We start from the raw sequence: 25,307 nt of genomic DNA, 5'->3' as shown, positions 1-25,307 counted from the left end.
CTCTTCAGAACGTAAATATTTACCTGTTTTTGACACTGAAACGACAAAACTGCAACCTTCCGTCTTTGGACGGACCCCGGATGCAGAGACAGAAGCAGCTTAAAGCCAAAAAAAGAGAAATAGAAGAGAAATAGAAGTAAACGTGTAATAGAGGCAAGATGGAGAGAAGGGGGAAGACCACTTGAAGGTAAAGGTGGCAGTAGGTGTAAAGATGGGTACCGCTCACATTAGAACCGATACGGTACCAATTCCCGATACCTAAATGGGGGAGGGAGGTTTTTTGGGTTGGTGCACTAATTGTAAGTGTATTTTGTGTTTTTTATGTTGATTTAATAAAAAATAAAAATAAAAATATATATATATATATATTTTAATTTATTTTTTAATTGTTTTAATTTCTTGTGCGGCCCAGTACCAATCGATCCACGGACTGGTACCAGGCCACGGCCCGGTGATTAGGGACCACTGCTTTAGGGGACCTGTTTTTTTGTCCCCATACCGTCAGAGGTCCTAAAGGTGACTGTGTAAACAGAGCCATGTCCCCATTAAGTAAGCATTGCCAGAACACACACACACACACACACACACATATACATACATAAATAATGATTTAAAAAAAACCTGTAACTAACAAATTGATGTTGCGTCAGAACTTTCTGCTTATTCTCATCAATTTGCTGATTTATTACAGGCAGTTGAAGTGTGAAGATAAAGTAGATCCAGATACCAACTGCTCTCAGTCTGATGCAGCACTGAAAAATTGCAAAAGCAATTAAAAAAAAAAAAAAGTGTTTTTAAAAAGTAATTAGTTTCTCCTAAAGTCAGACTTTTTAGACATTGGATAAATTCCCCCAAGCCGAGATAGGAGGCAAAATGTGTTAGGAATGCAGGGCAGAGTTTGTAGATAGTCAGAGTGCTTTTATAGAAGGCTTCATGTTTCATTCATAGCATTTGTCTATTATTTGCAAAGCCGTGAAGAGAAGAGATAATGCAGGATTTGATTCAGAGGATCTTCACGTTTCAGGAGATCTGTTGAGTTTAGGTGGCATCCGGCACTAGATAGGTTGGCGGTTCAACTTCCTCAGCCCGTTGACGCGGTTTAGAAGTGGGGAAACATTCATTGAGGTTTCTTTATGTTACAGTACGGAGACTACAACCCCAATGTTCACAAGCTGGGATTTCTGGCTCAGGAGGAGCTGCTGCCTAAACGGGTGAGTGGCGGCCACACACTCCCAGCTCCTGTGTACGTTCATCCTCCGGTTTGGACAACGTTCTCACCTGCGTCCCTTGTCCAGGTGGTCAACCTGTACCAGATGACGGCCGAGATGTGGGAGGAGAGGATTGCTGCGTGTCACGCCGGGCACAGGGGCCGCGCCAGGTGCGTTTACGGGTCATGCCCGAGTCGCTTTGCTTCAAAAACAAGTCATGCTGCCGAAACGGGCTGTGCTAGAATGTGGAAAAGAAAGTAACAGGGAGGATGTTTGGTGGGTAAATCAGCCAGCAATGTCAATTTAACCTGACAGTTGCCATTTAACATGCATCGCTGCCTAAACGGGCTGCGGTATACATGGAAAAAGAAAGTACCAGGGAGGATGTTTGGTGTGTATATCAGCCATTAATGATAATTTAACCTGACTGTTGCAATTTAACATGCATTGCTGCCTAAACGGGCTGCGGTAGATATCGAAAAAGAAAGTAACAGCGAGGATGTTTGGTGGGGAAATCAGCCAGCAATGTCAATTTAACCTGAGAGTTGCAATTTAACATGCATTGGTGCCTAAACGGGCTGCGGTATACATCGAAAAAGAAAGTAACAGCGAGGATGTTTGGTGGGAAAATCAGCCAGCAATGTCAATTTAACCTGACAGTTGCAATTTAACATGCATTGCTGCCTAAACGGGCTGCGGTATACATCGAAAAAGAAAGTAACAGCAAGGATGTCGAGTGGTCATATAAGCCAGCAAAGTAAATTTAAACTGAGAGTTGCAATTTAACATGCATTGCTGCCTAAACAGGTTGTGGAAGAAATCGAAAAAGAAAGTAACAGGGAGGATGTTGGGTGTGTATTTTACCCAGCAATGATAATTTAACCTGACAATTGCAATTTAACATGCATTGCTGCCTAAACGGGCTGTGGAAGAAATCGAAAAAAGAAAGTAACAGGGAGGATGTTTAGTGGGTATATCAGCCAGCAATGTCAATTTAACCTGACAGTTGCAATTTAACATGCATTGCTGCCTAAACGGGCTGTGGAAGAAATCGAAAAAGAAAGTAACAGGGAGGATGTTTGGTGGGAAAATCAGCCAGCAAAGTAAATTTAACCTACAGTTGCAATTTAACAAGCATTGCTGCCTAAACGGGCTGCGGTATACATCGAAAAAGAAAGTAACAGGGAGGATGTTGGGTGTGTATATCAGCCAGCAATGTCAATTTAACCTAACAATTGCAATTTAACATGCATTGCTGCCTAAACGGGCTGCGGTAGAAATCGAAAAAGAAAGTAGCAGGGAGGATGTTTAGTGGGTATATCAGCCAGCAATGATAATTTAACCTGAGAGTTGCAATTTAACATGCATTGCTGCCTAAACGGGCTGCGGTAGATTTCGAAAAAGAAAGTAACAGCAAGGATGTTTGTCGGGAAAATCAGCCAGCAATGTCAATTTAACCTGACAGTTGCAATTTAACATGCATTGCTGCCTAAACGGGCTGCGGTGGAAATGGAAAAAGAAAGTAACATGGAGGATGTTGAGTGGTCATATAAGCCAGCAATGTCACTTTAACCTGACAGTTGCAATTTAACGTGCATTGCTGCCTAAACGGGCTGTGCTAGAAACTGAAAAAGAAAGTAACAGGGAGGATGTTGGGTGTGTATCTTACCCAGCAATGATACTTTAACCTGACAATTGCAATTTAACATGCATTGCTGCCTAAACGGGCTGCGGTAGAAATCGAAAAAGAAAGTAGCAGGGAGGCTGTTTAGTGGGTATATCAGCCAGCAATGTCAATTTAACCTGACAGTTGCAATTTAACATGCATTGCTGCCTAAACGGGCTGCGGTGGAAATGGAAAAAGAAAGTAACAGCAAGGATGTCGAGTGGTCATATAAGCCAGCTATGTCAATTTAACCTGACAGTTGCAATTTAACATGCATTGCTGCCTAAACGGGCTGTGCTAGAAACTGAAAAAGAAAGTAACGTGGAGGATGTTGGGTGTGTATCTTACCCAGCAATGTCAATTTAACCTAACAATTGCAATTTAATATGCATTGCTGCCTAAACGGGCTGTGGTATACATCAAAAAAGAAAGTAACATGGAGGATGTTTAGTGGGTATATCAGCCAGCAATGTCAATTTAACTTGAGAGTTGCAATTTAACATGCATTGCTGCCTAAACGGGCTGCGGTATACATCGAAAAAGAAAGTAACAGCAAGGATGTCGAGTGGTCATATAAGCCAGCAAAGTAAATTTAAACTGAGAGTTGCAATTTAACATGCATTGCTGCCTAAACAGGTTGTGGAAGAAATCGAAAAAGAAAGTAACAGGGAGGATGTTGGGTGTGTATTTTACCCAGCAATGATAATTTAACCTGACAATTGCAATTTAACATGCATTGCTGCCTAAACGGGCTGTGGAAGAAATCGAAAAAGAAAGTAACAGGGAGGATGTTTGGTGGGAAAATCAGCCAGCAAAGTAAATTCAACCTGACAGTTGCAATTTAACATGCATTGCTGCCTAAACGGGCTGCGGTGGAAATGGAAAAAGAAAGTAACAGCAAGGATGTCGAGTGGTCATATAAGCCAGCAATGTCAATTTAACCTGAGAGTTGCAATTTAACGTGCATTGCTGCCTAAACGGGCTGCGGTAGAAACGGAAAAAGAAAGTAACAGGGAGGATGTTGGGTGTGTATCTTACCCAGCAATGATAATTTAACCTGACAATTGCAATTTAACATGCATTGCTGCCTAAACGGGCTGTGGAAGAAATCGAAAAAGAGAGTAACAGGGAGGATTTTTGGTGGGTATATCAGCCAGCAAAGTAAATTCAACCTGACAGTTGCAATTTAACATGCATTGCTGCCTAAAAGGGCTGCGGTAGATCTCGAAAAAGAAAGTAACAGGGAGGATGTTTGGTGGGAAAATCAACTAGCAAAGTAAATTGAACCTGACAGTTGCAATTTAACATGCATCGCTGCTTAAACGGGCTGCGGTATACATCGAAAAAGAAAGTAACAAGGAGGATGTTTGGTGGGTATATCAGCCAGCAATGTCAATTTAACCTGACTGTTACAATTTAACATGCATTGCTGCCTAAACGGGCTGCGGTAGATCTCGAAAAAGAAAGTAACAGCAAGGATGTTTGGCGGGAAAATCAGCCAGCAATGTCAATTTAACCTGACAGTTGCAATTTAACATGCATTGCTGCCTAAACGGGCTGCGGTAGGAATGGAAAAAGAAAGTAACAGCAAGGATGTCGAGTGCTCATATAAGCCAGCAATGTCAATTTAACCTGGGAGTTGCAATTTAACATGCATTGCTGCCTAAACGGGCTGTGGAAGAAATGGAAAAAGAAAGTAACATGGAGGATGTTTAGTGGGTATATCAGCCAGCAATGTCAATTTAACCTGACTGTTGCAATTTAACATGCATTGCTGCCTAAACGGGCTGCGGTAGAAATGGAAAAAGAAAGTAACAGCAAGGATGTCCAGTGGTCATATAAGCCAGCAATGTAAATTTAACCTGAGAGTTGCAATTTAAGGTGCATTGCTGCCTAAACGGGCTGTGCTAGAAACTGAAAAAGAAAGTAACAGGGAGGATGTTGGGTGTGTATCTTACCCAGCAATGATAATTTAACCTGACAATTGCAATTTAACATGCATTGCTGCCTAAATGGGCTGCGGTAGATCTCGAAAAAGAAAGTAACAGCAAGGATGTTTGGCGGGAAAATCAGCCAGCAATGTCAATTTAACCTGACAGGTGCAATTTAACATGCATTGCTGCCTAAACGGGCTGCGGTAGATCTCGAAAAAGAAAGTAACAGCAAGGATGTTTGGCGGGAAAATCAGCCAGCAATGTCAATTTAACCTGACAGTTGCAATTTAACATGCATTGCTGCCTAAACGGGCTGCGGTGGAAATGGAAAAAGAAAGTAACAGCAAGGATGTCGAGTGCTCATATAAGCCAGCAATGTCAATTTAACCTGGGAGTTGCAATTTAACATGCATTGCTGCCTAAACGGGCTGTGGAAGAAATGGAAAAAGAAAGTAACATGGAGGATGTTTAGTGGGTATATCAGCCAGCAATGTCAATTTAACCTGACTGTTGCAATTTAACATGCATTGCTGCCTAAACGGGCTGCGGTAGATCTCGAAAAAGAAAGTAACAGGGAGGATGTTTGGCGGGAAAATCAGCCAGCAATGTCAATTTAACCTGACAGTTGCAAATTAACATGCATTGCTGCCTAAACGGGCTGTGCTAGAAACTGAAAAAGAAAGTAACATGGAGGATGTTTAGTGGGTATATCAGCCAGCGATGTCAATTTAACCTGACAGTTGCATTTTAACATGCATTGCTGCCTAAACGGGCTGCGGTAGAAATCGAAAAAGAAAGTAGCAGGGAGGATGCTTAGTGGGTATATCAGCCAGCAATGTCAATTTAACCTGACAGTTGCAATTTAACATGCATTGCTGCCTAAACGGGCTGTGGAAGAAATCGAAAAAGAAAGTAACAGGGAGGATGTTTGGCGGGAAAATCAGCCAGCAATGTCAATTGAACCTGAGAGTTGCAATTTAACATGCATTGCTGCCTAAACGGGCTGCGGTAGAAACTGAAAAAGAAAGTAACGGGGAGGATGTTGGGTGTGTATCTTACCCAGCAATGTCAATTTAATTTGACAAATGAAATTCAACATGATTTGCTGCCTAAACGGGCTGCAGTAGAAATGTAGCCAAGTAAACCGGAAGAGGGCAAAGATGGTCCAGAGCAGGTTTGGCACAGTGCTACCTCACTGTGACGTCAGCTCCAAAAGTTCAGACCCGTCTGAATTGTACGAAAACCCAATGACATTTTGTTTTGGAAAATCCAATACTTCCTGCTGTGATTTCTGACCAGGAGAGATAGCGGGCGAGCGAGGGAGGTGGGGGCCATGTGGGCGACTGACTTTCACTTTCAGTTTGTAGTGATGGAGTCTCTGGTGCTGATCAATAAACCTTTCAAGACCGCTCGTTATTTACTTCTTCTTCATTGTTGGCCAAGTCCAGGCGGCACAGAAGGGAGATGATTGCCAGAACCCAGGCGGAACCCCCATCAACAACTCCATTTACAGCACGGGCCTGACTTACTCTCTCACCATGTCACCACCTTGTTTCACCATGTCACCATGTCTCAATGTCACCATGTCACCACCTTGTTTCACCATGTCACCATGTCTCCATGTCACCATGTCACCACCTCGTTTCACCATGTCACCACCTCGTTTCACCATGTCACCACCTCGTTTCACCATGTCACCACCTTGTTTTACCATGTCACCATGTCTCCATGTCACCACCTTGTTTCACCATGTCACCACCTTGTTTCACCATGTCACCATGTCACCATGTCACCACCTTGTTTCACCATGTCTCCATGTCACCACCTTGTTTCACCATGTCACCATGTCACCACCTCGTTTCACCATGTCACCATGTCACCATGTCACCATGTCTCCATGTCACCATGTCACCACCTCGTTTCACCATGTCACCACCTCGTTTCACCATGTCACCACCTTGTTTTACCATGTCACCATGTCTCCATGTCACCACCTTGTTTCACCATGTCACCACCTTGTTTCACCATGTCACCATGTCACCATGTCTCCATGTCACCATGTCACCACCTCGTTTCACCATGTCACCACCTCGTTTCACCATGTCACCACCTTGTTTTACCATGTCACCATGTCTCCATGTCACCACCTTGTTTCACCATGTCACCACCTCGTTTCACCATGTCACCATGTCACCACCTTGTTTCACCATGTCTCCATGTCACCACCTTGTTTCACCATGTCACCATGTCTCCATGTCACCACCTCGTTTCACCATGTCTCCATGTCTCCATGTCACCATGTCACCACCTTGTTTCACCATGTCACCATGTCTCCACCTCGTTTCACCATGTCTCTATGTCACCATGTCACCACCTTGTTTCACCATGTCACCATGTCTCCATGTCACCATGTCACCATGTCACCACTTCGTTTCACCATGTCACCATGTCACCACCTCGTTTCACCATGTCACCATGTCTCTATGTCACCTTGTCACCACCTTGTTTCACCATGTCACCATGTCTCCATGTCACCACCTCGTTTCACCATGTCACCATGTCTCCATGTCACCATGTCACCACCTTGTTTCACCATGTCACCATGTCTCTACCTCGTTTCACCATGTCTCCATGTCACCATGTCACCACCTTGTTTCACCATGTCACCATGTCTCCATGTCACCACCTTGTTTCACCATGTCACCATGTCTCCATGTCACCACCTCGTTTCACCATGTCACCATGTCTCTATGTCACCACCTCGTTTCACCATGTCTCTATGTCACCATTTCACCACCTTGTTTCACCATGTCTCCATGTCACCATGTCACCACCTTGTTTCACCATGTCACCATGTCTCTATGTCACCACCTCGTTTCACCATGTCTCTATGTCACCATTTCACCACTTTGTTTCACCATGTCACCACCTCAATTCACCATGTCACCACCTCGTTTCACCATGTCACCATGTCTCCATGTCACCACCTCGTTTCACCATGTCACCATGTCTCTATGTCACCACCTCGTTTCACCATGTCACCATGTGTCTATGTCACCATTTCACCACCTTGTTTCACCATGTCTCCATGTCACCATGTCACCACCTCGTTTCACCATGTCACCATGTCTCCATGTCACCACCTCGTTTCACCATGTCACCATGTCTCTATGTCACTATGTCACCACCTTGTTTCACCATGTCACCACCTTGTTTCACCATGTCACCATGTCTCCATGTCACCACCTCGTTTCACCATGTCACCATGTCACCATGTCACCACCTCATTTCACCATATCACCATGTCTCCATGTCACCATGTCACAAAAATGTCTGATTCCCTTAGTTTGTCCGTTTGTTTCTCTTGTCTGATGTCCAAAACCTGTAACTTCCTGGTTTTCTTGAACGCATCATAATTACAAAGCGGGTAAAATAAAATGTTATTTTTTTAAATATATTATGCTGTGTAGGGATGTCCCGATACCACTGTTTCAAATACCGATACGATACTGATATCAGTGCCTTGAGTATTGGCTGATATCGTCAGCAGGAAGTACTTTTATTATTTTGTAGAAAATGCTTGATCTGGGGAAATTAGTCAGACAGAAAAATAGTAACCTGTTTATTATGGAACCTGTCTTTAGGTTGAAATAGTGTGGTTATTGAATTGGAATCTAACAAAAACACACCAGACGAATTCCAGTACTTTACTAACAAAAACTAAATAAATAAATACAATTGACAAAAACACATCAGATAAGTACTTAACCAACAAAAACTGACAAAGACCACTTCAGATAAGTACTTTACCAACAAAAACTGTTAAAGACCACTTCAGATAAGTACCTTACCAACAAAAACTGACAAAGACCACTTCAGATAAATACTTTACCAACAAAAACTGACAAAGACCACATCAGATAAGTACTTTGCCGACAAAAACTGACAAAGACCACATCAGATAAGTACTTTGCCGACAAAAACTGACAAAGGCCACATCAGATAAGTACTTTACCAACAAAAACTATTAAAAACCACTTCAGATAAGTACTTTACCAACAAAAACTGACAAAGACTACATCAGATAAGTATTTTACCAACAAAAACTGACAAAGGCCACATCAGATAAGTACTTTACCAACAAAAACTATTAAAAACCACTTCAGATAAGTACTTTACCAACAAAAACTGACAAAGACTACATCACATAAATAATTGACCAACAAAAACTGACAAAGACCGCATCAAATAAGTACTTTACCAACAAAAACAGTTAAAGACCACATCAGATAAGTACTTTACCAACAAAAACTGACAAACACCACATCAAATAAGTACTTTACCAACAAAAACTGACAAAGACCAAATCAGATAAGTACTTTACCAACAAAAACTGTTAAAGACCACATCAGATAAGTACTTTACCAACAAAAACTGACAAAGACCACTTCAGATAAGTACTTTACCAACAAAAACTGACAAAGACTGCATCAAATAAGTACTTTACCAACAAAAACTGACAAAGACCACATCAGATAAGTACCTTACCAACAAAAACTGACAAAGACCACATCAGATAAGTACTTTACCAACAAAAACTGACGAAGACCACTTCAGATAAATACTTTACCAACAAAAACTGACAGACCACATCAGATAAGTACCTTACCAACAAAAACTGGCAAAGACCACTTCAGATAAATACTTTACCAACAAAAACTGACAGACCACATCAGATAAGTACCTTACCAACAAAAACTGGCAAAGACCACTTCAGATAAGTACTTTACCAACAAAAACTGACAAAGACCACATCAGATAAGTACTTTACCAACAAAAACTGACAAAGACTACATCAGATAAGTATTTTACCAACAAAAACTGACAAAGACCACTTCAAATAAATACTTTGCCAACAAAAACTGACAAAGACCACATCAGATAGGTATTTTACCAACACAAACTGACAAACACCACATCAGATAAGTACTTTACCAACAAAAACTGTTAAAGACCACTTCAGATAAGTACTTTACCAACAAAAACTGACAAAGACTACATCACATAAGTACTTGACCAACAAAAACTGACAAAGACCAAATCAGATAAGTACTTTACCAACAAAAACTGTTAAAGACCACATTAGATAAGTACTTTACCAACAAAAACTGTTAAAGACCACTTCAGATAAGAACTTTGCCGACAAAAACTGACAAAGACCACATCAGATAAGTACTTTACCAACAGAAACTGTTAAAGGCCACTTCAGATAAGAACTTTACCAACAAAAACTGATAAAGACCACATTAGATAAGTACTTTGCCAACAAAAACCAACAAAAACACATCAGATAAGTACTTTACCAACAAAAACTGACAAAGACCACTTCAGATAAGTACTTTACCAACAAAAACTGACAAAGACCGCATCAGATAAGTACCTTACCAACAAAAACTGACAAAGACCACTTCAGATAAATACTTTGCTGACAAAAACTGACAAAGACCACATCAGATAAGTACTTTACCAACAAAAACTGACAAAGACCACATTAGACCAGTACTTAACCAACAAAAACTGACAAAAACCACATCAGATAAGTACTTTACCAACAAAAACTGACAAAGACCACATCAGATAAGTACTTAACCAACAAAAACTGACAAAGACCACATCAGATAAGCACCTTACCAACAAAAACTGTTAAAGACCACTTCAAATAAGTACTTTGCCAAGAAAAAAACAACAAAAACACATCGGATAAGTACTTTACCAACATAAACTGACGAAGACCACATCAAATAAGTACTTTGCCAAGAAAAAAACAACAAAAACACATCGGATAAGTACTTTACCAACATAAACTGACGAAGACCACATCAGATAAGTACCTTACCAACAAAAACTGACAAAGACCACTTCAGATGAATACTTTATCAACAAAAACTGACAAAGACCACATCAGATAAGTACTTTGCCGACAAAAACTGACAAAGACCACATCAGATAAGTACTTTACCAACAGAAACTGTTAAAGACCTCTTCAGATAAGTACTTTACCAACAAAAACTGATAAAGACCACATTATATAAGTACTTTACCAAGAAAAAAATGACACAAACCACTTCAGATAAGTACTTTACCAACAAAAACCAAGAAAAACACATCAGATAAGTACTTTACCAACAAAAATTGTTAAAGACCACTTCAGATAAGTACTTTACCAACAAAAACTGATAAAGACCACATCAGATAAGTACTTTACCAACAAAAACTGATAAAGACCACATCAGATAAGTACTTTACCAACAAAAACTGATAAAGACCACATCAGATAAGTACTTTACCAACAAAAACTGATAAAGACCACATTAGATAAGTACTTTACCAACAAGAACTGTTAAAGACCACTTCAGATAAATACTTTACCAACAAAAACTGACAAAGACCACATCAGATAAGTACCTTACCAACAAAAACTGGCAAAGACCACTTCAGATAAGTACTTTGCCGACAAAAACTGACAAAGACCACATCAGATAAGTACTTTACCAACAGAAACTGTTAAAGACCTCTTCAGATAAGTACTTTACCAACAAAAACTGATAAAGACCACATTATATAAGTACTTTACCAAGAAAAAAATGACACAAACCACTTCAGATAAGTACTTTACCAACAAAAACCAAGAAAAACACATCAGATAAGTACTTTACCAACAAAAATTGTTAAAGACCACTTCAGATAAGTACTTTACCAACAAAAACTGATAAAGACCACATCAGATAAGTACTTTACCAACAAAAACTGATAAAGACCACATCAGATAAGTACTTTACCAACAAAAACTGATAAAGACCACATCAGATAAGTACTTTACCAACAAAAACTGATAAAGACCACATTAGATAAGTACTTTACCAACAAGAACTGTTAAAGACCACTTCAGATAAATACTTTACCAACAAAAACTGACAAAGACCACATCAGATAAGTACCTTACCAACAAAAACTGGCAAAGACCACTTCAGATAAGTACTTTGCCGACAAAAACTGACAAAGACCACATCAGATAAGTACTTTACCAACAGAAACTGTTAAAGACCTCTTCAGATAAGTACTTTACCAACAAAAACTGATAAAGACCACATTATATAAGTACTTTACCAAGAAAAAAATGACACAAACCACTTCAGATAAGTACTTTACCAACAAAAACCAAGAAAAACACATCAGATAAGTACTTTACCAACAAAAATTGTTAAAGACCACTTCAGATAAGTACTTTACCAACAAAAACTGATAAAGACCACATCAGATAAGTACTTTACCAACAAAAACTGATAAAGACCACATCAGATAAGTACTTTACCAACAAAAACTGATAAAGACCACATCAGATAAGTACTTTACCAACAAAAACTGATAAAGACCACATTAGATAAGTACTTTGCCAAGAAAAAAAACAAAAACACATCAGATAAGTACTTTACCAACAGAAACTGACAAAGACCACATCAGATAAGTACTTTACCAACAAAAACTGTTAAAGACCACTTCAGATAAATACTTTATCAACAAAAACTGACAAAGACCACATCAGATAAGTACTTTGCCGACAAAAACTGACAAAGACCACATCAAATAAGTACTTTACCAATAGAAACTGTTAAAGACCACTTCAGATAAGTACTTTACCAACAAAAACTGATAAAGACCACATTAGATAAGTACTTTACCAAGAAAAAAACGACACAAACCACTTCAGATAAGTACTTTGCCAAGAAAAAAACGACACAAACCACACCAGAAAAGTACTTTGCCAAGAAAAACCAACAAAAACCCATCAGATAAGTACTTTACCAACAGAAACTGACAAAGACCACTTCAGATAAGTACTTTACCAACAAAAACAGTTAAAGACCATTTCAGATAAGTACTTTACCAACAAAAACTGTTAAAGACCACTTCAGATAAATACTTTACCAACACAAACTGATAAAAACCACATTAGATAAGTACTTTGCCAAGAAAAACCAACAAAAACACATCAAGTAAGTACTTTACCAACAAAAACTGACAAAGACCACATCAGATAAGTACTTTACCAACAAAAACTGACAAAAGACCACATCAGATAAGTACTTTACCAACAAAAACTGACAAAGACCACATCAGATAAGTACTTTACCAACAAAAACTGTTAAAAACCACCTCAGATAAGTACTTTACCAACAAAAACTGACAAAGACTACATCACATAAGTACTTTACCAACAAAAACTGACAAAAACCACATCAGATAAGTACTTTACCAACAAAAACTGTTAAAGACCACATCAGATAAGTACTTTACCAACAAGAACTGTTAAAGACCACTTCAGATAAATACTTTACCAACAAAAACTGACAAAGACCACATCAGATAAGTACTTTACCAACAAAAACAGTTAAAGACCACTTCAGAAAAATACTTTACCAACAAAAACTGTTAAAGACCACTTCAGATAAATACTTTACCAACAAAAACTGATAAAGACCACATTAGATAAGTACTTTGCCGAGAAAAAACAACAAAAACACATCTAGGACCTTTATTAGCAAAGGTGGACTCCTCTCTGCATCCTTCACCCCCTCACCCAGAACCTTGACCTCAACCTTGCCTGTCTTTGTGTGTCAAGCAGAGAGGACGCCGAGATGGAGTATTTGAAGATCGCTCAGGACCTGGACATGTACGGCGTCGACTACTTCTTGATCCGGGTGAGCCGTCTCACCGCCAGTCAGGACCTGATTCCTAAATAATGCAGAGCGTGTCATAGCAGTCAGGCTGATGACATTGACCGGTGGCCGTGATCGATGCCTGTTCTAAAAGGGCCGGACATTTTCAAATACCAACGAGGAGGCGAGCTTACCTTCAATAATTTGCTGTAGCATTTTGTCTCACGTCAACAAGCTCGCGACGAATAGTTTTGGCAAACAGGATGCGCAATGGCTGCCACCCCCAGGTCCGAAGAACTACCGACTGGTTAGCATGTGTGAAGTAACAAAATATTTGACTCTGAGGCGTATACCTGCAAAAATAGCTAAAAAGCCAGCATGATAACGTTAACATGCTAACTATTAGCATGTGTGATGTAACAAAATATTTTACTCTGAGGCGTAAACCTGCAAAAATAGCTAAAAAGCCAGCATGATAACGTTAACATGCTAACTATTAGCATGTGTGATGTAACAAAATATTTTACTCTGAGGCGTAAACCTGCAAAAATAGCTAAAAAGCCAGCATAATAACGTTAACATGCTAACTGTTAGCATGTGTGAAGTAACAAAATATTTTCCTGAGGCGTATAACTGCAAAAATAGCTAAAAAGCCAGCATGATAACGTTAACATGCTAACAGTTAGTATGTGTGAGGTAACAAAATATTTGACTCTGAGGCGTATACCTGCAAAAATAGCTAAAAAGCCAGCATGATAACGTTAACATGCTAACTGTTAGCATGTGTGAAGTAACAAAATATTTGACTCTGAGGCGTATACCTGCAAAAATAGCTAAAAAGCCAGCATGATAGCGTTAACATGCTAACAGTTAGCATGTGTGAAGTAACAAAATATTTGACTCTGAGGCGTATACCTGCAAAAATAGCTAAAAAGCCAGCATGATAGCGTTAACATGCTAACAGTTAGCATGTGTGAAGTAACAAAATATTTGACTCTGAGGGGTATACCTGCAAAAATATCTAAAAAGCCAGCATGATAACGTTAACATGCTAACTTTTAGCATGTGTGAAGTAACAAAATATTTTACTCTGAGGTGTATAACTGCAAAAATAGCTAAAAAGCCAGCATGATAACGTTAACATGCTAACTTTTAGCATATGTGAAGTAACAAAATATTTTACTCTGAGGCGTATACCTGCAAAAATAGCTAAAAAGCGAGCATGATAACGTTAACATGCTAACTTTTAGCATGTGTGAAATAACAAAATATTTTACTCTGAGGCGTATACCTGCAAAAATAGCTAAAAAGCCAGCATGATAACGTTAACATGCTAACTGTTAGCATGTGTGAAGTAACAAAATATTTGACTCTGAGGCGTATACCTGCAAAAATAGCTAAAAAGCCAGCATGATAACGTTAGCATGCTAATTGTTAGCATGTGTGTAGTAACAAAATATTTTCCTGAGGCGTATAACTGCAAAAATAGCTAAAAAGCCAGCATGATAACGTTAACATGCTAACAGTTAGCATGTGTGAAGTAACAAAATATTTGACTCTGAGGCGTATACCTGCAAAAATAGCTAAAAAGCCAGCATGATAACGTTAACATGCTAACAGTTCGCATGCGTGAAGTAACAAAATATTTGACTCTGAGGCGTATACCTGCAAAAATAGCTAAAAAGCCAGCATGATATCGTTAACATGCTAACTTTTAGCATGTGTAAAGTAACAAAATATTTTCCTGAGGCGTATAACTGCAAAAATAGCTAAAAAGCCAGCATGATAACGTTCACATGCTAACTTTTAGCATGTGTGAAATAACAAAATATTTTACTCTGAGGCGTATACCTGCAAAAATAGCTAAAAAGCCAGCATGATAACGTTAACATGTTAAAAGTTAGCATGTGTGAAGTAACAAAATATTTGACTCTGAGGCGTATACCTGCAAAAATAGCTAAAAAGCCAGCATGATAACGTTAACATGCTAACAGTTAGCATGTGTGAAGTAACAAAATATTTGACTCTGAGGCGTATACCTGCAAAAATAGCTAAAAAGCCAGCATGATAACGTTAACATGCTAACTTTTAGCATGTGTGAAGTAACAAAATATTTGACTCTGAGGCGTATACCTGCAAAAATAGCTAAAAAGCCAGCATGATAACGTTAACATGCTAACAGTTAGCACGTGTGAAGTAACAAAATATTTTACTCTGAGGCGTATACCTGCAAAAATACCTAAAAAGCCAGCATGATAACATTAACATGCTAACTGTTAGCATGTGTGAAGTAACAAAATATTTTACTCTGAGGCGTATACCTGCAAAAATAGCTAAAAAGCCAGCATGATAACGTTAACATGCTAACTGTTAGCATGTGTGAAGTAACAAAATATTTGACTCTGAGGCGTATACCTGCAAAAATATCTAAAAAGCCAGCATAACATTAACATGCTAACTTTTAGCATGTGTGAAGTAACAACATATTTGACTCTGGGCGTATACCTGCAAAAATAGCTAAAAAGCCAGCATGATAACGTTAACATGCTAACAGTTAGCATGTGTGAAGTAACAAAATATTTGACTCTGAGGCGTATACCTGCAAAAATAGCTAAAAAAACAGCATAATAACGTTAACATGCTAACAGTTAGCATGTGTGAAGTAACAAAATATTTGACTCTGAGGCGTATACCTGCAAAAATAGCTAAAAAGCCAGCATGATAACGTTAACATGCTAACTATTAGCATGTGTGAAGTAACAAAATATTTTACTCTGAGGCGTATACCTGCAAAAATAGCTAAAAAGCCAGCATGATAATGTTAACATGCTAACAGTTAGCATGTGTGAAGTAACAACATATTTGACTCTGAGGCGTATACCTGCAAAAATAGCTAAAAAGCCAGCATGATAACGTTAATATGCTAACTGTTAGGGTATAATAAATAATAAGTTGACTCTTGGGTGTATACCCAAAGGGAGCTTTAAAATTAGCATGATAATGTTAAAATGTTAGCAGTTAGCATGCGTAAAGTACCTAAATAAAGTTGACTTTTGGGCGTATACCCAAAATGAGCTATTAAGCTAGCATGATAACGTCAGCATGCTAACAGTTAGCATGCGTAAAGTAACAAAATAAAGTTGACTTTTGGGCGTATACCCAAAATGAGCTATTAAGCTAGCATGATAACGTTATTATGCTAACAGTTAGCATGCGTAAAGTAACAAAATAAAGTTGACTCTTGGGCGTATACCCGAATTGGGCTTTTAAATTAGCATGATAACGTTAAAATGTTAGCAGTTAGCATGCGCAAAGTAACAAAATAAAGTTGACTCTTGGGTGTATACCCAAAGGGAGCTTTAAAATTAGCATGATAATGTTAAAATGTTAGCAGTTAGCATGCGTAAAGTACAGAAATAAAGTTGACTTTTGGGCGTATACCCAAATTGAGCTATTAAGCTAGCATGATAACGTTAGCATGCGAACAGTTAGCATGCGTAAAGTAACAAAATAAAGTTGACTCTTGGGCGTATACCCGAATTGAGCTTTTAAATTAGCATGATAACGTTAAAATGTTAGCAGTTAGCATGCGTAAAGTAACAAAACAAAGTTGACTTTTTGGGCATATACCCAAAATAAGCTATCATGTTAGCATGCGTAAAGTGACAAAATAAAGTAAATTTTGGGCGTATACCCAAAATGAGCTATTAAGCTAGCATGATAACGTTAGCATGTGAACAGTTAGCATGCGTAAAGTAACAAAATAAAGTTGACTTTTGGGCGTATACCCAAAATGAGCTATTAAGCTAGCATGATAACGTTAGCATGCTAACAGTTAGCATGCGTAAAGTAACAAAATAAAGTTGACTCTTGGGCGTATACCCGAATTGAGCTTTTAAATTAGCATGATAACGTTAAAATGTTAGCAGTTAGCATGCGCAAAGTAACAAAATAAAGTTGACTCTTGGGTGTATACCCAAAAGGAGCTTTAAAATTAGCATGATAATGTTAAAATGTTAGCAGTTAGCATGCGTAAAGTACCGAAATAAAGTTGACTTTTGGGCGTATACCCAAAATGAGCTATTAAGCTAGCATGATAACGTTAGCATGCTAACAGTTAGCATGCGTAAAGTAACACAATAAAGTTGACTCTTGGGTGTATACCCAAAAGGAGCTTTTGAATTAGCATGATAACTTTAAAATGTTAGCAGTTAGCATGCGTAAAGTAACAAAATAAAGTTGACTCTTGGGTGTATACCCAAAAGGAGCTTTAAAATTAGCATCATAATGTTAAAATGTTAGCAGTTAGCATGCGTAAAGTACCGAAATAAAGTTGACTTTTGGGCGTATACCCAAAATGAGCTATTAAGCTAGCATGATAACGTTAGCATGCTAACAGTTAGCATGCGTAAAGTAACAAAATAAAGTTGACTCTTGGGCGTATACCCGAATTGGGCTTTTAAATTAGCATGATAACGTTAAAATGTTAGCAGTTAGCATGCGCAAAGTAACAAAATAAAGTTGACTCTTGGGTGTATACCCAAAAGGAGCTTTAAAATTAGCATGATAATGTTAAAATGTTAGCAGTTAGCATGCGTAAAGTACCGAAATAAAGTTGACTTTTGGGCGTATACCCACAATGAGCTATTAAGCTAGCATGATAACGTTAGCATGCTAACAGTTAGCATGCGTAAATCAACAAAATAAAGTTGACTCTTGGGCGTATACCCGAATTGAGCTTTTAAATTAGCATGATAACATTAAAATGTTAGCAGTTAGCATGCGCAAAGTAACAAAATAAAGTTGACTCTTGGGTGTATACCCAAAAGGAGCTTTAAAATTAGCATGATAATGTTAAGATGTTAGCAGTTAGCATGCGTAAAGTACCGAAATAAAGTTGACTTTTGGGCGTATACCCACAATGAGCTATTAAGCTAGCATGATAACGTTAGCATGCTAACAGTTAGCATGCGTAAAGTAACAAAATAAAGTTGACTCTTGGGTGTATACCCAAAAGGAGCTTTAAAATTAGCATGATAATGTTAAAATGTTAGCAGTTAACATGCGTAAAGTACCGAAATAAAGTTGACTTTTGGGCGTATACCCAAAATGAGCTATTAAGCTAGCATGATAACGTTAGCATGCTAACAGTTAGCATGCGTAAAGTAACACAATAAAGTTGACTTTTGGGCCTATACCCAAAATGAGCTATTAAGCTAGCATGATAACGTTAGCATGCTAACAGTTAGCATGCGTAAAGTAACAAAATAAAGTTGACTCTTGGGCGTATACCCGAATTGAGCTTTGAAATTAGCATGATAACGTTAAAATGTTAGCAGTTAGCATGTGTAAAGTAACAAAATAAAGTTGACTCTTGGGTGTATACCCAAAAGGAGCTTTAAAATTAGCATGATAATGTTAAAATGTTAGCAGTTAGCATGCGTAAAGTACCGAAATAAAGTTGACTTTTGGGCGTATACCCAAAAGGAGCTTTTGAATTAGCATGATAACTTTAAAATGTTAGCAGTTAGCATGCGTAAAGTAACAAAACAAAGTTGACTTTTTGGGCATATACCCAAAATAAGCTATCATGTTAGCATGCGTAAAGTGACAAAATAAAGTTGACTCTTGGGCGTATACCCTAATTGAGCTTTTAAATTAGCATGATAACGTTAAAATGTTAGCAGTTAGCATGCGCAAAGTAACAAAATAAAGTTGACTCTTGGGCGTATACCCTAATTGAGCTTTTAAATTAGCATGATAATGTTAAAATGTTAGCAGTTAGCATGCGTAAAGTACCAAAATAAAGTTGACTTTTGGGCGTATACCCAAAATGAGCTATTAAGCTAGCATGATAACGTTAGCATGCTAACAGTTAGCATGCGTAAAGTAACAAAATAAAGTTGACTCTTGGGCGTATACCCGAATTGAGCTTTTAAATTAGCATGATAACGTTAAAATGTTAGCAGTTAGCATGCGCAAAGTAACAAAATAAAGTTGACTCTTGGGTGTATACCCAAAAGGAGCTTTAAAATTAGCATGATAATGTTAAAATGTTAGCAGTTAGCATGCGTAAAGTACCGAAATAAAGTTGACTTTTGGGCGTATACCCACAATGAGCTATTAAGCTAGCATGATAATGTTAGCATGCTAACAGTTAGCATGCGTAAAGTAACAAAATAAAGTTGACTCTTGGGCGTATACCCGAATTGAGCTTTTAAATTAGCATGATAACGTTAAAATGTTAGCAGTTAGCATGCGCAAAGTAACAAAATAAAGTTGACTTTTGGGCGTATACCCAAAATGAGCTATTAAGCTAGCATGATAACGTTAGCATGCTAACAGTTAGCATGCGTAAAGTAACAAAATAAAGTTGACTCTTGGGTGTATACCCAAAAGGAGCTTTTGAATTAGCATGATAACGTTAAAATGTTAGCAGTTAGCATGCGTAAAGTAACAAAATAAAGTTGACTCTTGGGTGTATACCCAAAAGGAGCTTTAAAATTAGCATGATAATGTTAAAATGTTAGCAGTTAGCATGCGTAAAGTACCGAAATAAAGTTGACTTTTGGGCGTATACCCAAAATGAGCTATTAAGCTAGCATGATAACGTTAGCATGCTAACAGTTAGCATGCTAACAGTTAGCATGCGTAAAGTAACAAAATAAAGTTGACTCTTGGGTGTATACCCTAATTGAGCTTTTAAATTAGCATGATAATGTTAAAATGTTAGCAGTTAGCATGCGTAAAGTACCAAAATAAAGTTGACTTTTGGGCGTATACCCAAAATGAGCTATTAAGCTAGCATGATAACGTTAGCATGCTAACAGTTAGCATGCGTAAAGTAACAAAATAAAGTTGACTCTTGGGCGTATACCCGAATTGAGCTTTTAAATTAGCATGATAACGTTAAAATGTTAGCAGTTAGCATGCGCAAAGTAACAAAATAAAGTTGACTCTTGGGTGTATACCCAAAAGGAGCTTTAAAATTAGCATGATAATGTTAAAATGTTAGCAGTTAGCATGCGTAAAGTACCGAAATAAAGTTGACTTTTGGGCGTATACCCACAATGAGCTATTAAGCTAGCATGATAATGTTAGCATGCTAACAGTTAGCATGCGTAAAGTAACAAAATAAAGTTGACTCTTGGGCGTATACCCGAATTGAGCTTTTAAATTAGCATGATAACGTTAAAATGTTAGCAGTTAGCATGCGCAAAGTAACAAAATAAAGTTGACTTTTGGGCGTATACCCAAAATGAGCTATTAAGCTAGCATGATAACGTTAGCATGCTAACAGTTAGCATGCGTAAAGTAACAAAATAAAGTTGACTCTTGGGTGTATACCCAAAAGGAGCTTTTGAATTAGCATGATAACGTTAAAATGTTAGCAGTTAGCATGCGTAAAGTAACAAAATAAAGTTGACTCTTGGGTGTATACCCAAAAGGAGCTTTAAAATTAGCATGATAATGTTAAAATGTTAGCAGTTAGCATGCGTAAAGTACCGAAATAAAGTTGACTTTTGGGCGTATACCCAAAATGAGCTATTAAGCTAGCATGATAACGTTAGCATGCTAACAGTTAGCATGCTAACAGTTAGCATGCGTAAAGTAACAAAATAAAGTTGACTCTTGGGTGTATACCCAAAAGAAGCTTTTGAATTAGCATGATAACGTTAAAATGTTAGCAGTTAGCATGCGTAAAGTAACAAAATAAAGTTGACTCTTGGGTGTATACCCAAAAGGAGCTTTAAAATTAGCATGATAATGTTAAAATGTTAGCAGTTAGCATGCGCAAAGTAACAAAATAAAGTTGACTCTTGGGTGTATACCCAAAAGGAGCTTTAAAAATAGCATGATAATGTTAAAATGTTAGCAGTTAGCATGCGTAAAGTACCGAAATAAAGTTGACTTTTGGGCGTATACCCAAAATGAGCTATTAAGCTAGCATGATAACGTTAGCATGCTAACAGTTAGCATGCGTAAAGTAACAAAATAAAGTTGACTCTTGGGCGTATACCCGAATTGGGCTTTTAAATTAGCATGATAACGTTAAAATGTTAGCAGTTAGCATGCGCAAAGTAACAAAATAAAGTTGACTCTTGGGTGTATACCCAAAAGGAGCTTTTGAATTAGCATGATAACGTTAAAATGTTAGCAGTTAGCATGCGCAAAGTAACAAAATAAAGTTGACTCTTGGGTGTATACCCAAAAGGAGCTTTAAAATTAGCATGATAATGTTAAAATGTTAGCAGTTAGCATGCGTAAAGTACCGAAATAAAGTTGACTTTTGGGCGTATACCCAAAATGAGCTATTAAGCTAGCATGATAACTTTAGCATGCTAACAGTTAGCATGCGTAAAGTAACAAAATAAAGTTGACTTTTGGGCGTATACCCAAAATGAGCTATTAAGCTAGCATGATAACGTTAAAATGTTAGCAGTTAGCATGCGCAAAGTAACAAAATAAAGTTGACTCTTGGGTGTATACCCAAAAGGAGCTTTAAAATTAGCATGATAATGTTAAAATGTTAGCAGTTAGCATGCGTAAAGTACCGAAATAAAGTTGACTTTTGGGCGTATACCCAAAATGAGCTATTAAGCTAGCATGATAACGTTATTATGCTAACAGTTAGCATGCGTAAAGTAACAAAATAAAGTTGACTCTTGGGCGTATACCCGAATTGAGCTTTTAAATTAGCATGATAACCTTAAAATGTTAGCAGTTACCATGCGCAAAGTAACAAAATAAAGTTGACTCTTGGGTGTATACCCAAAAGGAGCTTTAAAATTAGCATGATAATGTTAAAATGTTAGCAGTTAGCATGCGTAAAGTACCGAAATAAAGTTGACTTTTGGGCGTATACCCAAAATGAGCTATTAAGCTAGCATGATAACGTTATTATGCTAACAGTTAGCATGCGTAAAGTAACAAAATAAACTTGACTCTTGGGCGTATACCCGAATTGAGCTTTTAAATTAGCATGATAACGTTAAAATGTTAGCAGTTAGCATGCGCAAAGTAACAAAATAAAGTTGACTCTTGGACGTATACCCAAAAGGAGCTTTAGAATTAGCATGATAATGTTAAAATGTTAGCAGTTAGCATGCGTAAAGTAACAAAATAAAGTTGACTTTTAGGCGTATACCCAAAATGAGCTATTAAGCTAGCATGATAACGTTAGCATGCTAACAGTTAGCATGCGTAAAGTAACAAAATAAAGTTGACTTTTGGGCGTATACCCAAAATGAGCTATTAAGCTAGCATGATAACGTTATTATGCTAACAGTTAGCATGCGTAAAGTAACAAAATAAAGTTGACTCTTGGGCGTATACCCGAATTGAGCTTTTAAATTAGCATGATAACGTTAAAATGTTAGCAGTTAGCATGCGCAAAGTAACAAAATAAAGTTGACTCTTGGGTGTATACCCAAAAGGAGCTTTAAAATTAGCATGATAATGTTAAAATGTTAGCAGTTAGCATGCGTAAAGTACCGAAATAAAGTTGACTTTTGGGCGTATACCCAAAATGAGCTATTAAGCTAGCATGATAACGTCAGCATGCTAACAGTTAGCATGCGTAAAGTAACAAAATAAAGTTGACTTTTGGGCATATACCCAAAATGAGCTATTAAGCTAGCATGATAACGTTATTATGCTAACAGTTAGCATGCGTAAAGTAACAAAATAAAGTTGACTTTTGGGCGTATACCCAAAATGAGCTATTAAGCTAGCATGATAACGTCAGCATGCTAACAGTTAGCATGCGTAAAGTAACAAAATAAAGTTGACTTTTGGGCATATACCCAAAATGAGCTATTAAGCTAGCATGATAACGTTATTATGCTAACAGTTAGCATGCGTAAAGTAACAAAATAAAGTTGACTCTTGGGCGTATACCCGAATTGAGCTTTTAAATTAGCATGATAATGTTAAAATGCTAACAGTTAGCATGCGTAAAGTAACAAAATAAAGTTGACTTTTGGGCGTATACCCAAAATGAGCTATTAAGCTAGCATGATAACGTCAGCATGCTAACAGTTAGCATGCGTAAAGTAACAAAATAAAGTTGACTTTTGGGCATATACCCAAAATGAGCTATTAAGCTAGCATGATAACGTTAGCATGCTAACAGTTAGCATGCGTAAAGTAACAAAATAAAGTTGACTTTTGGGCGTATACCCAAAATGAGCTATTAAGCTAGCATGATAACGTTATTATGCTAACAGTTAGCATGCGTAAAGTAACAAAATAAAGTTGACTCTTGGGCGTATACCCGAATTGAGCTTTTAAATTAGCATGATAACGTTAAAATGTTAGCAGTTAGCATGCGCAAAGTAACAAAATAAAGTTGACTCTTGGGTGTATACCCAAAGGGAGCTTTAAAATTAGCATGATAATGTTAAAATGTAAGCAGTTAGCATGCGTAAAGTACCGAAATAAAGTTTACTTTTGGGCGTATACCCAAAATGAGCTATTAAGCTAGCATGATAATGTTAGCATGCTAACAGTTAGCATGCGTAAAGTAACAAAATAAAGTTGACTCTTGGGCGTATACCCGAATTGAGCTTTTAAATTAGCATGATAACGTTAAAATATTAGCAGTTAGCATGCGTAAAGTAACAAAATAAAGTTGACTTTTTGGGCATATACCCAAAATAAGCTATCATGTTAGCATGCGTAAAGTGACAAAATAAAGTTGACTCTTGGGTGTATACCCAAAAGGAGCTTTAAAATTAGCATGATAATGTTAAAATGTTAGCAGTTAGCATGCGTAAAGTAACAAAAGAAAGTTGACTTTTGGGCATATACCCAAAATGAGCTATTAAGCTAGCATGATAACGTAAGCATGCTAACAGTTAGCATGCGTAAAGTAACAAAATAAAGTTGACTCTTGGGCGTGTACCCTAATTGAGCTTTTAAATTAGCATGATAACGTTAAAATGTTAGCAGTTAGCATGCGCAAAGTAACAAAATAAAGTTGACTCTTGGGTGTATACCCAAAGGGAGCTTTAAAATTAGCATGATAATGTTTAAATGTTAGCAGTTAGCATGCGTAAAGTACCGAAATAAAGTTGACTCTTGGGCGTATACCCAAAATGAGCTATTAAGCTAGCATGATAACGTTAGCATGCTAACAGTTAGCATGCGTAAAGTAACAAAATAAAGTTGACTCTTGGGTGTATACCCAAAAAGAGCTTTAAAATTAGCATGATAATGTTAAAATGTTAGCAGTTAGCATGCGTAAAGTACCGAAATAAAGTTGACTTTTGGGCGTATACCCAAAATGAGCTATTAAGCTAGCATGATAACGTTAAAATGTTAGCAGTTAGCATGCGCAAAGTAACAAAATAAAGTTGACTCTTGGGTGTATACCCAAAAGGAGCTTTAAAATTAGCATGATAATGTTTACGCATGCTAACTGCTAACATTTTAACATTATCATGCTAATTCTAAAGCTCCTTTTGGGTATACACCCAAGAGTCAACTTTATTTTGTTACATTGCGCATGCTAACTGCTAACATTTTAACGTTATCATGCTAATTTAAAAGCTCAATTCGGGTATACGCCCAAGAGTCAACTTTATTTCGGTACTTTACGCATGTTAACTGCTAACATTTTAACGTTATCATGCTAATTCAAAAGCTCCTTTTGGGTATACACCCAAGAGTCAACTTTATTTTGTTACTTTACGCATGCTAACTGTTAGCATGCTAACGTTATCATGCTAGCTTAATAGCTCATTGTGGGTATACGCCCAAAAGTCAACTTTATTTCGGT

At 37.6% G+C, this 25,307-nt stretch overlaps 1 protein-coding gene across 1 annotated transcript in view; it reads left to right on the top strand.

Moving 5' to 3' along the window:
* The window catches only part of nf2a (NF2, moesin-ezrin-radixin like (MERLIN) tumor suppressor a), an 81,370-nt gene that overhangs the window by 18,757 nt on the left and 37,306 nt on the right, over positions 1–25,307 (top strand). The window contains exons 6-8 of the mRNA XM_061980069.2: positions 1,143–1,211; positions 1,296–1,378; positions 13,492–13,567. Of these exons, the coding sequence (XP_061836053.2) occupies positions 1,143–1,211; positions 1,296–1,378; positions 13,492–13,567 (228 nt within the window). The remainder of the gene's footprint in view (positions 1–1,142; positions 1,212–1,295; positions 1,379–13,491; positions 13,568–25,307) is intronic.

Source organism: Nerophis lumbriciformis, linkage group LG20, assembly GCF_033978685.3.
Source record: "Nerophis lumbriciformis linkage group LG20, RoL_Nlum_v2.1, whole genome shotgun sequence".
NCBI classification, from domain to species: Eukaryota; Metazoa; Chordata; class Actinopteri; order Syngnathiformes; family Syngnathidae; genus Nerophis; species Nerophis lumbriciformis.
Note: the sequence above shows the minus strand (reverse complement) of the source record. Positions and strands in the feature narration are given on the sequence as shown.